Source organism: Hylaeus anthracinus, unplaced genomic scaffold, assembly GCF_026225885.1.
Source record: "Hylaeus anthracinus isolate JK02 unplaced genomic scaffold, UHH_iyHylAnth1.0_haploid 12001, whole genome shotgun sequence".
Taxonomy (NCBI): Eukaryota; Metazoa; Arthropoda; class Insecta; order Hymenoptera; family Colletidae; genus Hylaeus; species Hylaeus anthracinus.
Window position 1 is genome coordinate 14,101,373 of NW_026534348.1, and position 19,682 is coordinate 14,121,054.

The following is a 19,682-nucleotide window of genomic DNA, read 5'->3' on the forward strand; positions in this document are numbered from 1 at the left end:
GCGACTATCAACGTTAGAACTTGTGGCGGAGCCATGAGGCACCGAGAAGAGTAATACGGTCACGGATATTACCCGGCCAATGGAAACACGTCGTCTCTCCCGATGATCACGATCGTTGGAGTGTTTAGTCTAGTGTCCCCATCTGTTGTAACAACCATATGCGCGCAAGCTCGAAGCACACACGCATGATGACGCGTACACAGGTAAGACTGCCTGTCTGGCTATGCGGATAGGTAGAACGAGCACGCACCACCGGGGACGTAGGGTACCGCGATGTGGAAGGGTCCTCGGTAGAGAACGGACGCACCGGTGAGAGTTAGGAGAATGGCGTACGGGAGGAGAGACAACGTACGTGTTCAGGATTACGGCGATCAATGCGGTAAGCCCTGTTTGTTTTGCGCTGGACCCACCCACACTCGTGCAAACATCCATCGCCACGTTGTTTCGAAATCAGCCATCTGTAGATTTCATTCATTGCCGTGACGCGCCATGGCGTCCGTTTGCTTCGGAGGCGGGAACCGCCGCCGAGAATACTCTGATGTTTTCTTTTTGAACGGTGTGTTTGGAAAACTGATTTGTCAGGGACGCAAACGTGGACACTGTATACCACCAGTCCGTCACCGATGCTGTTTACTACGCTGTACACAGGGTGAGGTAATAATTACTAGCACCTCAGATATCTTCAAAATTATAGGTTCCACAGAAATATTCGCTGAGATAAAATTGCAGAGTACGAAGGGGGCCATTCGGTGGCGGTAATATTTTTTTTTGCAAATGGAGGTACTTCGGATATTTGAAGGTCACCACCTTCGAATCAAACTGTCGAGTTTGAATATATATATAAAATATTCAATTGAAAATGACAGGAACAGTTTTACACTTCTTTGTCGACCATTCTGTAAACTATTTCGGCGCAAAAACGTTGAGAAATGTGGAATCGAATTTATCATCTATACGAATATTTAGTGGCGCCAGCGATAAAGCTAAAAGTCGATAAAGCTAAAAGTCGACAAAGCGATTTTGTTGTACAGAATACGCAAATCCGCGCGCGCACGATTGCCATCGAAATTATAATTGCGCACAGAGCTGTCCGCGGGGGATTTTGATTTTTCAATTTCACCAATACGTCCATCAAACTCCGCGTTCGGTGTAATACCATGGCACGAACGTTCGCGTTAAGTGAGCTATGCAAGCTTTTCCTAAATAGCTCGTGGCAATGGGAAATCATGGGAAAAGTAACGGGAACTCGTTTCGTGCTCCGTCGTGTGATATATTTGTCGCGCAACTCAATAGTCATGCTCGCAAACCGGACTTAGTACCCGGAGCGATATTAAAAGTCCAGCAGAAACGATATTCGATACATGAAGCATGAAAATGTACTGGCGGTGACCAGAAGTCGCTCGTATCGGCGCGGACTGTCGCAGCGTGGTCGCCGCGGTTACGTTACGTCGATGCCGCCTTTTATTTTCATCGTATCGTTGACTTTTATAGGGAAAGTTCCATGGCTGTGCTTGGGAACCTGCCCAACCCTGTAACTGCGATAGCCAGTGATGGACACGACCAAATGTCGACCAAGATTGAGAAGAATCCTGGAAAGCGGAAGTTCGAATATCGAAGCGGGAATCTCAGTTTTCCTTAAGGTTTTCTTCTCTATTCTCTCCAATCTCGCGGTTCATGGTAACATACAGCGAAACTGAATTAGAAAAAAATGTCATCAAAACTAAACTTAGCTTTTCTTATTTAATTTTACGTTTCATGCACCGTATTCAAATTTAGTGAAATACATGACATCGAGTTCAGAAAATTAATCGATTTAACATGAAATAATTCAGGGATGTTTCCAAATATAATAGCCCACGAAATTAACTAAAAAAAATTGCTTTTATATTAGCAAACCGCAAGAGAGTTTCAAGTATCATACTAATACACCTATACTTAGGGTTGAACTCTAATTTCTAATGCAACATTTCACTTTTTGCATGCTTTGAACACATTCACTTAACCATTGACGACAGTTCTGTACAATGATTGAATGAACCACGTTGAATGTAAAATTAAATTGAAAACGTCGCAAGTGGGTTGTTCGTCGCGAACTGTAGAGGAGCATTTACTGAAGCGTTGATTTTCCAAATTTACTTATTAGCACGGGTTTTGGTATCCCGGTGAATGAGCCAGCGGTGTGTATGAGCGTGTCTGCCGCATTTAAAATTAAGTCCAGACAGTATTCTTGATATTTGAAAAATGGAAGCGGTACTTCTCGTGGAAGGCCTTCCAGTCGCTTCCCTTTGCCGTTTGGAAAACGGAACGCGAGGTTAAATCATGAGGGCGACCAATGGGCCGGAAGAGAGAAAGGGAGAAAGAGAAAGAGACCCCTCCACCGTCTCAACCACTCGACCCTACTTATTTCAATAGCTTTCTCTTGCTGCGTTTGAATAAACTACGTCTACTGCACGCATATCCTTTCGTTGGAGGTCCACGCCCACGTGCATTCGCGTATAAAATTTGCGTACTCGAAAAACGGGAATGTCTCCCAGCTGGGCTCCTTGTTACACGTACTGATACTGTACTTCATCACGGCGCTGGGACAGGGAGTGCGGGGTTGAGGGACGCGATTGCTGGAACAACGGCGCGCTTTCGCGCAGTTTACATTTGTTATGAACTGCCCTAGGTAGCGCGGCATGAAAAATCGAACGTTTTAATTTGTCTGCTCGTGGTTGATTACCGCGCCCGCGCCGTGGATATACGCAGTACGTGGCTTCGCTTTATGAATGGCGTTTCTGATAACGTGTGCGGTAAAACTGAAATAATACCTACGTGGTTGCTGCTATTGTTTCGCAAAGTTTAGCGATCGTAGTCGATGATACAGAGAATGGCCAGGGAAATAAAAATGATAAGCTTTGTAAAAATCGCGGACGCTTGGGACGCTTTTGTTATTAATCCGGAAACGTGGAATTAAGTTTCGTTTCAATCATCATTTTGTCTTCTCCATCGAATTGGTTCCAATTGAATCCACGAGAACATAATTGTGGATACCGCTTTCGTTGATGGCCGTGGCGTTTAATTCGCTGTGTTACGATGTATTACTGGAAGGTTTTTCATTTAGGAGTAAAGTAGATGTTGATAATTATTATTTATTATTCAACTTTTTAAGTTGCAGCACGATTGGAACACGGATCCTGGGACATTTAGGATTTTTATAAAATATCTGAAGCGGTTTAAATCTGACGACTGAGGTGGCCATTACGATACCTGGAGTTCTTCACTCTCGTTATAGTTTCCACTTACACAGATTTTTGTGAGAACACATATACTGCGATATTTAGTTCCTTCATAGTGCAAACAGTTTAAAGTCATATCCGCTTTATACTCGAGCTTATGCTCGTAACCTATGCAGTCTATACTTCGGTATGCTTCCCATCTCTGGCAGCCTTCCTACCCGTACGCGGGAATGCTTTCTTGTCGACTACTGCACCGGGTATTAGACGACCTGAATTGGGGTGCGAAATACTCGAAGTCTGGCTCTGAAGTATTTATGAATGTGTACCCACACTCGCGCCCCTCACTCTTCGTCATTATTCCCTCTTGTTCCGCTCTCTCCTTTTTTCTCGGCCATTTCCCGATTTCTCGTTTCGCTCGTGCACGCTCCCTGATGTTTGCTGCCTTCGTTTCTCCTCTCCTCTCTCAGATGTCGGCTACCAGACGTTGTGTTTTCCTCTTTCCATCTGGTCGTATCACGGAAGAACCTGGAGAGCCGGTCTTGGTTCGCCAGGGGTGTGCAAAAACTAGGCGAGGAGCACCTCTTCATTTCAACGTTTTTGCACCTTTTTCGTAGTCAGGTTACCCACGTTGGTCGTTGCGCCTAATCTTTATCCGATATCGTGATCCGCGGCTGTTGGTCGATGAAACGCGCAACCGTTGAGCCCCTGTTAACGGTGCTCCCCAGCTGGGAGGAACGGAGGGGATGATTGCGCTGCGAGGTAGACCGGTTGGTCGTGTCGGAAAATGAAGAAAGAGAAAAAGAAGGGGGGTATACGAGGGCGAAAAAGTGCAGCGGTAATGGACGATAGCGTGCCAGCGGAATTCGTCGGGGTGGTGGTAACCGAGTCACAGGCAGGTAGGCATTTTTACCGACTCCGTTCGGCTCGTTAATAATTCTATAGGATTACGTACTCGATGGCGTTCTGAAATCAGATCAGGAGGATTGTGTTCTTCTGTTGCACGTGCGCCTGTAAACGACCTCATTCTTTACCTTTCGCCTCGTTATTCGTGAGAACGATCTTCTACGTGTTCACGACACGATACTTTCCAACCATTCTCCAAGCTCGCAGGCTTTGAATAGTTCACATACTATATGTAAACGTGTCTTCGATGAAATTTTAGGAATTCGTTATATTCCGTGTGATAACAACGAATAAATATATATGCGATGTTTGTTCACTTGATGTCAAGACCGTATTCTTTCATTTTTTAATATATTCTACCTAGTGTGTTTGATGTTTTCCATGATATTATCGTTCGTATTTTCCTACTAATTCTTCTGTTACGATGTACAGATAAATCTATTTTTCCGGGATTAATGAGACAGAGGTGTCATAGTATCTTGCGTCATCGCGTGTCTCGCGAGAATTTATGTTTGTTTGGACGGAAGTCTTTTCTGCTTTTCCTTGAACGTTTTGTCTTGGGATTCGTGAAACGCAGCCTGCTATAACTAATTGCTTGAATTCCCTAGGTTCTGGTGTGCACATGCGGTGACCAGCTGTCCAAGAATCCTAGTTTACGACTTTCTGCGGACAACAAGCTTAGGCTGTCGGTGTAAAGGACCTCGGGGCCATTGTCTACCTGAGTTGTGTCGCAACCACTTCGGATAGAATCTCTTAGTGCAGAATTTTCAACTTTTATCGCAATTATCCGTCTGCCTTGTGTAAATAAGCGTACAGAGTTGCAGGAAAAATTATTATTTGGCTTCCTTTATTGACGAGAATCAAACGATGAAGGCTAAAACAATCCCCTGTGTTTAAAATAATAACCAAGACGTCAACATTTAGATCTGTATGGACGTTTCAAAATAACAGTAGAACGAAGAATGGCGGGTAACAGAAATAGGCGGAAAGGGAATAGGTAAAAAGAGACGTAAAAGAGAATAAAAAGTACAGCCAGTAGCCATCCCTCAAACATACGAAGCTGCGTATTCGAGTGTATATTTTGCTGGATGTTTTCATATACACTGACATGAACGAGGGGAAAGAAGAGACCACACTCCGATGCTGTAAAACAGAGCATTATTATCCTTCTAGTCCATTACCCAGGACACTACGGAGGTCGGGAAACCGGCTGGAAGAGGTGGCTATAGCAAAAACCAAAAACCCGAGCAACTACGGGCAAGGGCCATTGACTCGAACACTACCGCCTTTCAACCATCGACGTGATTTATTTTCGATTCCTAGTATTCGACTTTCATCTCCCGTCCGAATACCTCGATCGACGAGCACCACTTACTTTTCTAGTTTCTCTATTCATGTGTTTCAACTATTTATCGTATTCCAACACCTCCATTTCCCTACCCGACGTTTCGGTTCGGTGCGAGTGCTAATGAAAAAGCTTGATTTATTCGAAAACGAACAGGAAACTTAATAAATCGGAAAAGGAGAGCTAAGCTTTAGATCGTCACTAAGAAAGATAATTTCTCTACACTCGACTGGCGCTGCTAGTACGAGAAGTTAAGTATATACTACGACTGACAGATGTATTTTTTATTAAAAACAAAATCCCAAAGCCCCTTTTAGAAAATCTAATCTAAAACTAATAAAAATGAATAAAATGAATTCTTCGAAATTGTATCGTCTTCACGTCACCGTTATTATTTTAATAGTTGTACGATCAGCCACAATTTAAGGAACGTGACGTTCGACGGTAAATCGGTAGGATCTCGATAATGCCTCGAAAGTTTTGCAAAGCGTACAACATTCTGACAACTGCTTTGGAAAGCCTCGAAGAACCTTTTCCCCTTTACCTTGATCCCAGACATACCTATGAGGTATGCGTTCACGGCCGTGGAAAGTCTCCCGGCTCCATGGTAGGTAGTCATCGCTGAAATATCTCGAGGAGCCGCCCTCCTGGCGAGCAGGCAACATAATATCAGTCTGGCCCCGAATCTAAGCATATTTAAGCCAGTGGCGGAGGAAGAAATATAGGAAAGCCCGACAAGCGTATAGTGGTTGACGCGCCGGTGGATGGAAGCACGGGGGCGACTGTATACCCGGTTTTTTATACACTCCCGCTCGAGGAAGGTTATGAACACGAAGTTAGAGGCATATGAATAAAGTGGGCAAGTTTTTGCCGCGCTATATCACCGGATAATTCGCGCCCGGTTTAAAGCATTATATACGTTATGCTGATGTAACCGGCTAATGTTCGAAGTTCTTTCTTCACGGTATGGCGGGAACGGTTTAATCGCGTTTGAGTAATTACGTACTGGCAGGCGATGAGTGACGCTGCTGTAGGCTGTAACTTCTTTCATTTCAGGGGGTGGGAGAAGAGGCGAGAGTTCCGAGTCAATGGAGCATTTTTCTTTTTTACGGCTAATGGCGCTGAAACTTGAGCGTTTTATACGCGTATGAATGAAACGCGGAAGTTTCCTTGTTGGGCTTGAGTGTCGGTTATTTTAAACGAACCGTAAATCACGTGCAATCATTTATGGGAAATTGAATGATAATTGAATGAATACTGACGTAAAGACGTTGAGTGAAATTTAATATTAGGAAGCATCCTGGTGAATTATTATTTTTTAATGAACGCAGTTATGTATGTATATCGTATTCGTTATCCAATATAAAATTGAATTTTATATTGTATGTATTAATTAATTCAGAATTAATTTTTACACGTCCAATATTGTAAATTAAAAACATTTCATTGTTGCAATTACACATCTTCAGATGAATCAAAACCAAAAGTCCAAACGTTACAAATAACTCGTGTTGAGATTGACAATCATTTTTCTTATTATTTTATACATTATTATTTTTTTTTATTTTATTTTATATTTTTCTTATTATTTTATATTTAACATATAACCACTAATAGTTTAGGTGCAACTCTAAACTTGTATTTAAAGAAAAATATTTAAAATGAAACTAAGAATATTACGTAAAAAGAGAATTGTTTCTGTGCGGTGATCTTAAATTATTTTGTATAATTATCGTTTTACTATATCGAAAATACCAGAAGTACGAAGTAGGTTAAATAGAATTCCCTGAACAATTCGCAAATATCTATGGAACTCGTGCCTGAATGTAAAACAGGAAACAGTAAACATTACGGAACTGCTGTCTTAAGATTTCGTTAGACAACAGAGCACGTACGCAGGTTATCGTCGATGTTTCGCTACCAACCGTATATTTTCCCCCTTTTTTCTGTTCCTTTCGACGCTGCATTTCGAGCTTGTAACAATACAGCAGCAGCTATTAGTCCGGATATTTTGCCCGTACATTCGTAAAACAGCGCCGGTTTCATCGAACGAATTTTAATGAATTAATGAATCATACATGACAAAAACTCACCGTCGCATTCAATTTCGTTTCATATCAGACTCTGATGAATAGTTGCGCCACCAGAAATTTCTCTCTGCACTTTATACAAATGAGTTCGTTAACAAACAACAAGCATATATTCATAACGGGCGTAACGTTTCCTATTCCAATTAATACGTTTCTGAGCAGTTTGAGAGTAAACGTGGAGATATATTGGAATTCAGCTTCGGAACAAATTGAAAGATTACCGAATTATTGGTTGACGTGATAATTAATGTGACTAGCTGGCTCAAATTCATAGAAAAGAGCTTTAAGATTTCGTTTTTTAATAAAATATGAATGGTATGAAATGTTGATATTCGAGTTTTTTGCGGTTAGCGTTAAACTGTTGAATTTATACTGATTAATGAATGCGCGTCGTTATTCTCAAACGCAACGAAGAAATGTCTCGTCAATTTCGCGATCAAGTTTGGCATAAGTCTCTAACTGGATTGCTCTACAGGAACCCACGTTTTCAATCAATCCCTCCGTAAACAAGCGATCGTGGCACGACTTTCCTCTTTTTCTGCGTTCCACCGTGTCCTCTATTCTTCAGACACAAGCGGAAGAAAATTGTAAAACGCGATGGGTAGCTTTTCCCTCATTGATATTCATCCGGTGTAGAAGTGCAGCGCGATTGGCTAACTACCCTACCATATACCACTACAGTCTACCCTGCTATTTTTCTTCGTCCCTCTCCGAGTACTTGGTTGTACTTCCAGGCATTCTCTTTTTAACTTTTACTCGTGGCTGGTACACACTTAAACGCGCCGGTACACGTGCAAACAACGATCCGCGCGAGTCATACATAAGCATTCGTTCCTCTCGCTTTTTCCTTTTTATCGATCACCCTCCAACCCTCTTGTCCTTCTCCAATCTGACTCTCTTCATCCGTCTTCGTCCAAGTGTCAATTCATGGCTTTCTCTCTCCCTCTAGCTCGATCATCTCCCTTTCTCCTTTTTCTCATTTTCAGTCAACAACTGAACGACTGTTCTGGGTAATGCATCGATTCGTTTCTAGCTCACCCCTATAACACGCAGTCCTACCACGTGCTTCTTTCTTCCATGATTTTTTTTTTACCCCATTCCGGTCTCGTGCGTTCTTCACTCCGCGTTTACTCTTCTTGATTAGGCTTCGCGAGTAATAAAAAAAAAAAAAAAAAAACGTACGAGGGAGGAAGGAAAAGTCGCTCCGAGCGAAGCTTGAAGCGCACTTTAAAGGCACAAATGGTACGGCGCGTAGGGCATGCGAACGCAAACCGTCGATGGAACTCAACAGTGCAAGGGAATACAGTGAGGGCACCCGAGGGACACGCGCACGTAGATACGTAAATCGCAATCTGATTAATTGCGCGTCCAATCGAATCATTCGTACGCCGTGGTAATGTATGTCCGCTCACGCATGCACGTCCCTCTACGGAGTTACTCGTCTCTGGCAGGGATAAATAATGGAAGATTTCTTTGTGCGGTTTGATCGTTGCTTTAATTAGGACTTACTTCAGCTCGTTTAATGGACCAGATGAATTTATGCGACCTGGTATATCTGCACAAACGTGCGCTAAATGCGACGTAAACGAGTTAAAACTGTATGCTGTTTCGTCCTGTTAAGACGACAGAATGTTTCTAACGTGACTGGTGCTATTTGTGACATCGTCGGTTAAATTGAATGTTTTATTTCGAACACTTGTTGAGAGGAAAATATTTTTCCAGTAACGCAAGCTATTTCAAATAGAAGGAAACTCGATGCAAATTCGAACGAGGGGCTGTTTTTTAAAGTGATGAAGATTAAATGTTTACGTAAATATACAGGTTGATTCCATTAATCTTTCGCTTAGTCTATTCTAGTTTCTGCACTACACCCTCTCCCTCAGACGTGCTTGTTTTCAAAGGAACTAACTGACGGGAGAGTTGAACGGAAGCTGAAAGGTGAAGGAAGAGTAATAGATGGCTGAAAGAAGAATATGTTATAAAGAGATTGAGAAATGAAAAATGATGGTAAACGAGGAAGACAGTCGAATGAAAATTGAAGGATAAGCAACGAAATATTGGAAAAATTATAGGATGGTTGAAATAAATTCTTGTCGTGAAATAAAATTCAAAAGCAGCTTTAAATTTATAACCCATTAAACTTGCACTTTATAAATATCCACGCTATTTCTTAGGGATTTCTTCACGAGGAAACTATGTTCACTCATAAGATAATAAATGAAGTGCAAAATGAACATGGTATTATGGTATTAAGTATTAATAAAGTTACTCCCTTCAATTATCTTAGAAACAAAATTATCAATTAATTTCAACAACTACCGAGAGCAAACCAAGAAATTTTCTATCAATATCACTTTGTACTCCTCGCTAAGATAATCATAATTCCAAATTTGATTATCATTCTCTGGTTCACTGTATTGACGTTGTTTCCATTCTCACAGTCATTCCATTTCGTCGCCTTTAATGCGATGACGTGGTGAATATACTTGAACCGTGGTTTCGTAGACATGTCTAGAATCAAGCTATAACTTGAAACGAGGAAACCACCGAAGGCAAAGGGAAGGTACAATGAAATAAGATGTGTCGTGAGTGCTTCTTTATCCACAGTGATCCCACTCCCTGAAGCTTATCTTTGCATTTGCCAGGTATATGCGAACACACGGCTGCCTTTCTCTCTTTCTCCGTCTCTCCCATACGTGGGGAATATCCTCTTCACGTGTGTTCGTTGGACGTAGAGGGCGGTAAACTAAATCAAAGAATTTCACGGATTTACCGACATGCAATCCCGGGTTACCGCGAATGCACGGTTTCCGCAACCTCTTGTAGAATATTTCTTGGAACACGGAAACTGTCGAAGAGAAAACTTTCTCTTCCCACCGGAAGACCACTTCGTGAGAAAAACCTCATGCTGGGTATTACCGATCTTTCGGCCTCGTTTCTTCGTTGCCTCGTAATTCTCTCCTTGCTTGTTATCGTTTCTTATCTCGGTTAACTTCGCGGGACCGTACACAGAACTTATCACGCATCCTTTAAATTATTTCAGAGATGATCTTGGAGAGATATTGTCGTCCGGTGGGAATTGAAAGCTTAAGTGTAGTTGAGATGATAAACGATTTAATTTTTTTAGAGATTTTATTGTAATATTTTGAATATCATTCTTGCCACCTCAAACGTGCCATACGACAGAAGCAACAAAGTACCGTTGACACGTTAGAGAGGATTTAAGACCGCTAAGAGCTAGTCTTTTTAATCGTTGGTCCCTTTCCTGTCTAAAAGGAAAAAAGATTATGCGTAGGGTATCGACGACACTGGACACAACAGAGGACAGTAATGAAGTTTTTTGACAGTTGCACTGCAAAGCTTTGTTGTTGCCGTAAAGAAATGTACGAGACGAATAGTTGGACGTGGTAAACGAGACCCAGTTGGAAGAAAAGCATGAGGACAAGAGCAAGGATACAGAAGACGAATACGAATAGCACAGTGACGACGACGACGATGACGATGAAGGAAGATGTAAGGCAGAAAGTGGTCCGACGGTTTACGCTCTACGTCCTGGGAGGAAGAGCCACGACGCCGACGGTTTATGTGTTTCTCGTTCGCTGGTTCCCCGTTTGCGCCTTTATATTGTTGGCATGCATGCGCCGCGAGGCAATGTCGTAAATGCATAACACCTACTGTGCGTGCATCGCTCTATGAAGCGCCCGGCACCGCTGCGAATGAAGTCGTCGTCTTCGCTCGGCGCGCCATCGTCCTTCTCGTCCTTGTTCTCGTTCCCATTTTCGTTTTGCAACTTGCGCCGCGCAACACCCTTCCGTCGCCAACCGCCGCTATTCCCGAGTTAAAACTCGACCATGATAATGCCGAATAGGGGCTGCACAGAATGGCAGAAAGGTGAAACGATAGAAGGCAACTGGAGAAGAAACGGAGGCTGGGAAAACTAACCGGCGGAGAGAAAACGCGGTACAGAGCGAAATAGAGAGGAGAGTAGAGCGGAGAATGCGAGTAGGAAGGCAAGGAGAATGACATACACAATTCGTATATACAAACCTCGCGAGACATTTAGGATGCACATCCGGTTGGAAAGATGGCCGACCGTCGACTTCCGGCGCGGCAGGGAGCTGACTTTCGCGTTACCATTGTGTGCCAACTCGCACAAAGATTCTCTCTCTTCCGTCCTCCTTGTCTCTCTTCCTCTCTTCATCCTTCCCGCTCTTCATCATTTACCTTTTTTTTTTCCTAGCTGCGCTGCTGCTGTCTACTCCTTACAAGAACGCTGGTCCTCGGTCCTTTGTATAATCCGTGTCCATCGACTGTGTAATTTTCATTCAAATCTCTATTAGGACAAAGAAATTCGGCTACATTCGTACAGTCGCCGAAATGATTTATGATGTAGCATTATCTAATATATCTACTAGAAATATTCGATGCATCACTCGCAAGTGAAGATACCACAGGAAAACGATCATAGTGCATTTCACATGATAATTAAGATTCTAGCATCATATTTTGCAGCTTAGGGGAATCTATCGAAATATTTATTAATTTAAACTGAAAGTTTGAAAATCGATTTAACGATTATTCGAGTGATCCTAACGATATAAACGGCCTACTTGCAGCCAATTTGCGCGTGGTCTCAGTCAATTCAAAGAGTAGTCGTCCTTTTCGCTTTTTCCCCTCAAGACCTGGCCTGTTTTTTGTCAATTAGAATATTAACGATTTATCGCCGGAGACTTTGGCAGGGTGCACGATTAGGTCATCGCAGCTGATGACGCTAGCATATATACGACAAAGTTTTTGCTTAAAAAGTCCTTGCCCGTTTAAGATATTCCGGCCTCGTATAGCTGGGGTTGGCTAAAACATTCGGGAATACGAGACGGGGAGGCCACTCTCCTGATATCCCTGGGGATGAGACGTTATGTTTCTACGAGCCAAACGCACCCTTATCTTCTGCAGTTGCTGCCCATTTTATACGATCATCCTGTTCGTCACATTTCTTATATCTTACAACTCTGGAAAACGCAACTTTCGATTTTCAGGTGCTCCTATTAAGATGTTACGATATTTACAGTGGCATGGGATTATTCAAATAGAAGCTGGATAATATTTAGTTAAATATTTAACGGCGTACAAATATCTCAAGATACTATCTTTCAAATTCGACGTTACAAGAATTTCTATTTACAGTACAGAGAATTTTCTGTATATTTCAAAAGTTCACTTAGACAACCGATTTCTGGCATCAAGATTACGATTTGTATTTGATCATTTTTACAGCGTGTTTCATAATAATAGGTCATCCCACAATTTATGGTTTCTCTTTAGAAATATTATTTGTGAAATACTTAATTGTTATCGATCTCTATATTTATGAGTACATCCTACTAACACAACCTCCAAAACAAACTTACCGTAACCCGATGTACAAAACGCCACGAGCCAGTAATATATGATCAACTCGAACGCAACAAAAGTTATTAGATTCAGAAACTGGACAAAGCAACCAACCGACACAAAACCATGTCGCGAACTTCGCTGTTACAACAATGCCAGAAAATTGCATCCCGAAGCTTCGATTGTCCAAACTACATATTTCTCAACTAATTTGAATAGCTCAGCTTTCGTTAGCCATAGAAACACGTAGCCTGACAATCCTCAAACAAGCCCGCTCGGAGCGGAAAGACAAACATTCAACTCAAGCGAATTACTCGGAAGTTACAACGCGTATTTAAAATTCCTTCGGCTAGCACGTCGGTTCTCGCCTCATCGGCAGCTGCGCTTTGAAACCGTTCTAGTTGGGTTCCCACTTTTCGAAGTTCATCGACATTTTTGCGCCAATCCCGCTACCCCCCGCAAACATGCACTCCACCCACCCGCCATCCCCCTTCCACTCCCCCGCGTCTCGCACTGCCAATATTTGGCACATACATATTCCGTCGCGAAGGACCGGGAGTTACGAGCGACCAAAACGAGGGACCCTATTCTGTGCAGGAGGAGCTACGGCCAGGGTCGAGAATTGTAATCGCTAAGGTGTACTTGGAGGTACGTCCTTCTCTTTGCCCGTGGTGTGTAGCTTTCGTGTGGCGATACCGTATCTCGAAGTTCAATGTTTGCTCAGCTTGATTCATACCCCCTGGCCCACTCATCCCTATTATCCTCCGCTCTCCACGCCGCCCCCCCCTCTACCCCCTCCGTGGGCTGTATCTACTCACCCTGCTACTCGCAGAAGCCCATAGTCGCGCGGCCTTCGTCTCCTTTCGCTCTCTTTGCGCGCATACATATGCATGCCACGCGTACACAGACTCGTCACCGGTGCGTAGGCGACGTTACTGCATGGGCTTTATTCGGCCGCCATTCATGAAACTTGCAACCACCGGAACCTCGATACTCGAGAACTTTTATAATTTTACAGAACTATGGATTCAATGGTTTCAATGTTTTTAACTTTGATGGGTGACTTTTCATGCAACTGTATTAAATGAATAGCATTCATCGAATTTGTACAATGTGCAGAAACTATACTTGAATCGATTGTAAATGTCAGTTCCTGTTTAGTTACATTGAACGAACCATTATTATACAATTTCACCTATTTGGTGCAGAATCAACATCGGAATCTATCACTGGTTGTGTTGAATTCATTACATTAACATATAAGAAATGTTCATTAAGATTAATGTGTGAGAGCATGTATAATAATTTTAACAAAAAAATAAGATGATATTCGTATGTACATTATGTGTGACTTATGTACACTAGACGTCCAGAATAATTCAATACATTCTAGTATACAGTTAGTAGTAGCAGTCAATCATTACTGAAACGCTTAGTCTGACTTCTATGCGGCAGCGCGTTGCCTTCCGTTCGAGTATGTATAAAGTAATAGAATGTATTAGTTCTCAGTAAAATATAACTATACAGCATTATTATTTACACTACACAATCAATATGTATAATATTTATATTACAGAAAAAAATAAATATAAATTAAAATTTTAAACGTATTAGTAAGTAAAATTCTCCGAAATTCGTTTTCTATAAACATAAAGACAAAAATAATCATAAAATCATTGAAGTGTCAACTTTGAGTAAAACATTCTGTAATAACATTGTATAAAGTATAAGTTTACGGAATAATACAATAACAAATCCATTCGGGTCTAAGTGTAATAAATCTATACAGTTAAATCAGTGCTAAATATCAAGTAGCAGAAATCACTCAGTTAGCTGTTCAGAAGGAGGAATGAAAAGATTGCGAATAACCCAGTGAGAAGTGGTAATTATATGCTCACGGTTTGTGGAGTGCCGATCGAGTGGATGAAAATAATAGGGCGACGATCTTCCTTTAAATATCCGTTTCATCACTTTGACGCCTTCCATTTATTATGTCTTCCCTTTCTCGGCACTGAAGTCATTGTTTACATGGCTATCAGAAATTATTCCTTTCGTTTGTTTGAATTCTATGAAATTCTCAATCGATTCAAGAAGGTATCCGAGTAAAAGTCAACAATCTGTGTAGCATGAACAAGTATATAACCAAAGTTCATTGTAGCATTTGTCAACAGTTGTTAAAAAGTTATTACTAGAAACTGTGGATAAATGTTTTCTTCGGTATACGATAATATATTGATGTTAAGCATAATGTTAGAGCATGTGTATCATAAACTCCCTTATTGGATTTTTACATTAAAATTCACAAATTACATCTACGTGTTTATATATGTATATGATAAATTTGCATCTAAAGGAGTATCTACATATATACACATACTTTATAATTATATTTACACGTATATACACAAATTAATATAATTTTTTTCGTACTTCAACATCATTTCTTTTACAATACTTTAAAAGAATTACAAACAAATTTATTCGCATTTTCAATTAAAACATTAATTGACATCCCTATAAGTGACTACTAAAAAATTGGAGTACCATATTTATCCATACGATTGAATGAATATAAATGCATTGATGATATCGAGAACATGTCACGTTTAGATAAGAATCAATCCGTATCACGTTTACTAAGTCTCGTAACATAAGATAAATAAACCACTTTATAAGCTAAAATTTTCTAAGCCATCCTGTCGAAATTTAATCTTCCAATCTTGTATATACTACTACAATTGAATTTAACCCAGAACCAACGACGTAGAACGTCATGTGACTCTAAACACAACAAGCTTAACAACGTATGCCTAATGTCTTGGAAACGCAGAGGAGCGTACCTACATACCATTATATATGAATGGAGGTTCGAGCTTACAATTCAGCTTCAAATTCCCAGGCAGTTGCGGGGTTCAAGGAGAAGCGTAAATTGCGTAACACACCAGCGCAAGAACTCATGTACAGGGTAATAAGAAAATTTGAGGACGGTCCACGATGCCATTTGTCATTGTCAGCCTGACCTCGAATGGTTCAGACCGGCGCGGCGTACTGTGTCGTTCTATTTCTATGCTTTTAACAATATTGTACATCATGCGTTGGCTTAGTCTCTTTTTCTCCGGTTCTTTCGCTGCTTCCCGCCTCTAACACCCCGTACGCTCAGTCACCCGGGTTAGTCGGCAATATGTCTTCATGCGGCAAGAAATGACCAGTCACTGACCATCCTTATAGCAATTTACAAGATAGTACAAGTCTTAGCCTGAATTTTGTTTCCCCAATTACGGACCGAGAGAAAATTAAACCGTCTGTTCCTTGTTGTCCACCTTCTGTAAAACCACGAGAGACGCTGACTGACATTCGGGCAAAATTGCGTCACGCTTCTTGCAACGAACATTTACTGAACAAGTCCGACGCAAGCATGCTTACTGCGCAAACGAAAACGTTACACTATTGCCGATTCTACTAACGTTGTCTCTCACGATGAAGTGACAGACTCAATGTCGTTATAAATGCTCATGTGAACGCCAATGGAATCTGGAAATCTATTAGATCAAGTTGATAGATTTATATTATTCAGAGGCTTCCATCTAACTACGCTTCGTTATTATTGAACGGTGTATCAGTTCGATGACCTAGAGAGATGATTCTCAAGTTTACTGGTTTATATCAAAATAATTCCCAGTCTATTAATTACGTTTACTTTCATTTTAAATGAAAAAAACCGGATACATTCTGCACCATTCTCCTTTTGAAAAACCAATTAATTGCAGTTGTATCGGGGCATAGGGTACACGTATGGGATTAGATATTTTCATGGTATAGCGATGGTAGTCATTGATTGCTGATCTCACACGGTCCCATTTGACAACGGCCAACAACCGATAATAGAACGTAACCGCGTACACTGGCGGATGAGCACGGTAAGGGTGAAAACCAGCCCTTGTGCACCTGCTGATACCCATGTTCGATTAGCGATGAATTATCCCCTGTGAAACTCTCTTACGCGTGATTCTACCTGTTGGACGAAATCGTCTTTCATTGAAATCGTTTTTACTAATTCCTCGGGATTCTGAAATCCTCGTCACGATTTTTCTGAATTGACGAGTTATAGGGTTCATCCAAAATTATCAACGTCTAAAATGACATGTCTTAGCAAAAGAGTACAGTTCATACTTCACTATTAAATAGAGTATACATATTATATCAATTACAATTTAATCGTAACATTTAAACGACCATTATTAAAATAGTCAGTTAATTAAACAAGTTAACAAATTCTCAACTGCAGACACAAATTCTGTCTAGATTTTAAGTAGATTTTAAGATTCATAGTTTGCTCAATAATACGTTGAACGAAATTTATTTTTAATTGCTCGTGTCAGCTGCAGCAGCTTCGGTAACCCTGTGGTTCCTATTCATTCTGAATTCACTCCTTGCATTGAGTGTAAATTACCTCTTTAATAATTATTTCAAGTGTAATTCAATTACCTCAGCTCTGATGGATTTTAATACGACAGTTAATTACTTTCTTAACACCGCAGAAAGTATGAAGTTACCAATGAAGTTTTCGAACATTCTGAATCTTAACGTACTTATACGTGTAAACAGAAATACCAATACATTCTTTCATCATTATTATTAACATTGAAACTCTTTTTTATTTAACATAGAAAATTTGTCAATAATATATGTCGCTACAAATTTTAATAATAACGAAGAAGTAATTTCATCATTGTTGGTCTATAGGTGTATACAATTACATCGTCATGGAAGCCTCTGAAACTAGTACTGGCGTAAACGTATGAAACAAGTGATAAACGTAAAATGGTCAATTACACAGGACGAAGAAATGGTTGTAACGTCGCGATAAAGGGTCAGAAAGGAGAGCTGCGAAGAAGGAATAGATACGAGTGCAGAGAAATACGTGATGTAGATATTAACTTGCTCGGTCTGGCTATCACGGCGAGGGTTATATCGCGACGTGCTCGTTTATAACGCTCCCGGTTATGGAACGTACAATATCTTTATCTTTACGAGGCCCTAATGTTTTTAATTTCACGACGGATTATCGTAAACGAAACAAGTCGTGGGTGGAGCGGAAGCGGGCCCAGGGTGGTCCTCGTTCTGTGGCATTTTGTTGCACGTAAACCTAGCCTTCATAACGTTCTCGCCAGTTAAATATTAACTGTTTCGTGATAAACGATGCGGACCCTGGAACTTCCTCTTTTTCTCGCTCCCGCCACGGCTATGCTAATTCAGCCAAGGTCCGCGTGTACCCTTCTGTAATTTCGTAAGCGACAAATTGGCTACCCGGGCGTAGCATCGATCGTACTGGTCACGCTGACAGAAAACCGAGGCTGAAATTCAGAATGGAATGCCGTCTGCAAGAAGTGCTCGATCATACCACCGCGACAAGAAATTGCTCCCTAAACGATAACTGGATGATGGGATTAAAGATTATGTCATAAGGGAAAGTGTCACGCTGCCAGTGGAGTTTTTACGTTCCTATCTTTAGAGAGTGTCGTACTACCATGTAATTTTTGCGCCCTTATCTTTCGCGATTGCTTTACAGTACGCTTCAGGGAGTTCCGTTGTACTCCAAATTAAATTAAAGTCTGGATGGTCTTTTCACTCGAGACTTCTTTGCAATGAAGTGGATGAGAACAAATGTGATTTTGTTAGTCGCGAGAGCTAATACTTGATAATTTTGCTTAAGAAATATGTTGATCTGTCGGTGGATAATTGGTGATCTTCAACAAGTGAATAACAATACATGCAGAATTCTTCAGGAATAATGGAAATGTAATTGTGATAAAAATTAACAAGATATAAAGTAAAACATTGATAATTTTCTGTCAGACGTATCGATACATATTTTATGGTACCTTTATGATAAGCATCTAATTAATTACAAATTATTATAACAGAACCCTAATGCTGATACTTCATAAAGTAAACTTATAAAAAAAATTAACAGTTTAAAACATTTTTCAATACATGATATAATTCCAAATAAATAACTTGCATTAAGAACAAGAACTAGCATCATTAATACTGAAACAAGTGGAACATGTAATATATGATACTTCATAATTATTGTAAACATTTACTTTAAGGGACTTCATGGAAAGTATAGTGCGCCGAGTTTAGCGTGCCCAAGCAGTTTAGTAAAACTAGGTTGAGTGGATTTAGCTAGAGATGTGTATCATATTTGTAAACAACGTATGGAAGCAACAGCTTGTAACCAAAAATATAGTTTCCTTATAATTAACTTCGTAGTACCTGTAGCGAGTTCGCAAAGTTGAAGTTCAGCAGTCAAGCACGCGCGCAGCTCATGAATTTCTAAAATCGATTTTCTCGAGAACGAAACGCTGTGTAAAATACTCCTATTTCTCATGTGCAGAATCATCTGCTTCTCAGGTGTAGCCATTACGAAATTCTTGTATGTTAGAATTAAAAGAACTTCAAGTCTATCATAGAAAATATGGAACATAAAATTCTTTGCTGAAATGTCTCACTCCAATTCAGATGTATTTTTAACTATTGTTCGTCAATTTATTTATGAATAGCAACGAATGCTGTAGGTACGTGGCTTGTAACGCTGTAACTTACGGCGAATTCACAATAAAATGTAACAAAGTACGAAACGTATGAAACAGGAAGATACATTTGAACTCTTTTTTGGGGGAACATGGTAAATTCTAGGTAGCCAAGTCACACGGCACACGCAAAACAAAC

General features: G+C 40.7%; 1 protein-coding gene across 4 annotated transcripts in view; it reads left to right on the forward strand.

The window, feature by feature from the left end:
- Positions 1-19,682, forward strand: part of LOC128890579 (nucleolysin TIAR) — a 501,564-nt gene that overhangs the window by 63,901 nt on the left and 417,981 nt on the right. For 3 of the 4 annotated variants that reach the window (XM_054149221.1, XM_054149220.1, XM_054149219.1), the window contains exon 3: positions 13,545-13,595. The exons of the other annotated variant lie outside the window; for it this stretch is intronic. In XM_054149221.1, the coding sequence (XP_054005196.1) occupies positions 13,545-13,595 (51 nt within the window). The remainder of the gene's footprint in view (positions 1-13,544; positions 13,596-19,682) is intronic. 4 annotated transcript variants of the gene reach the window in all.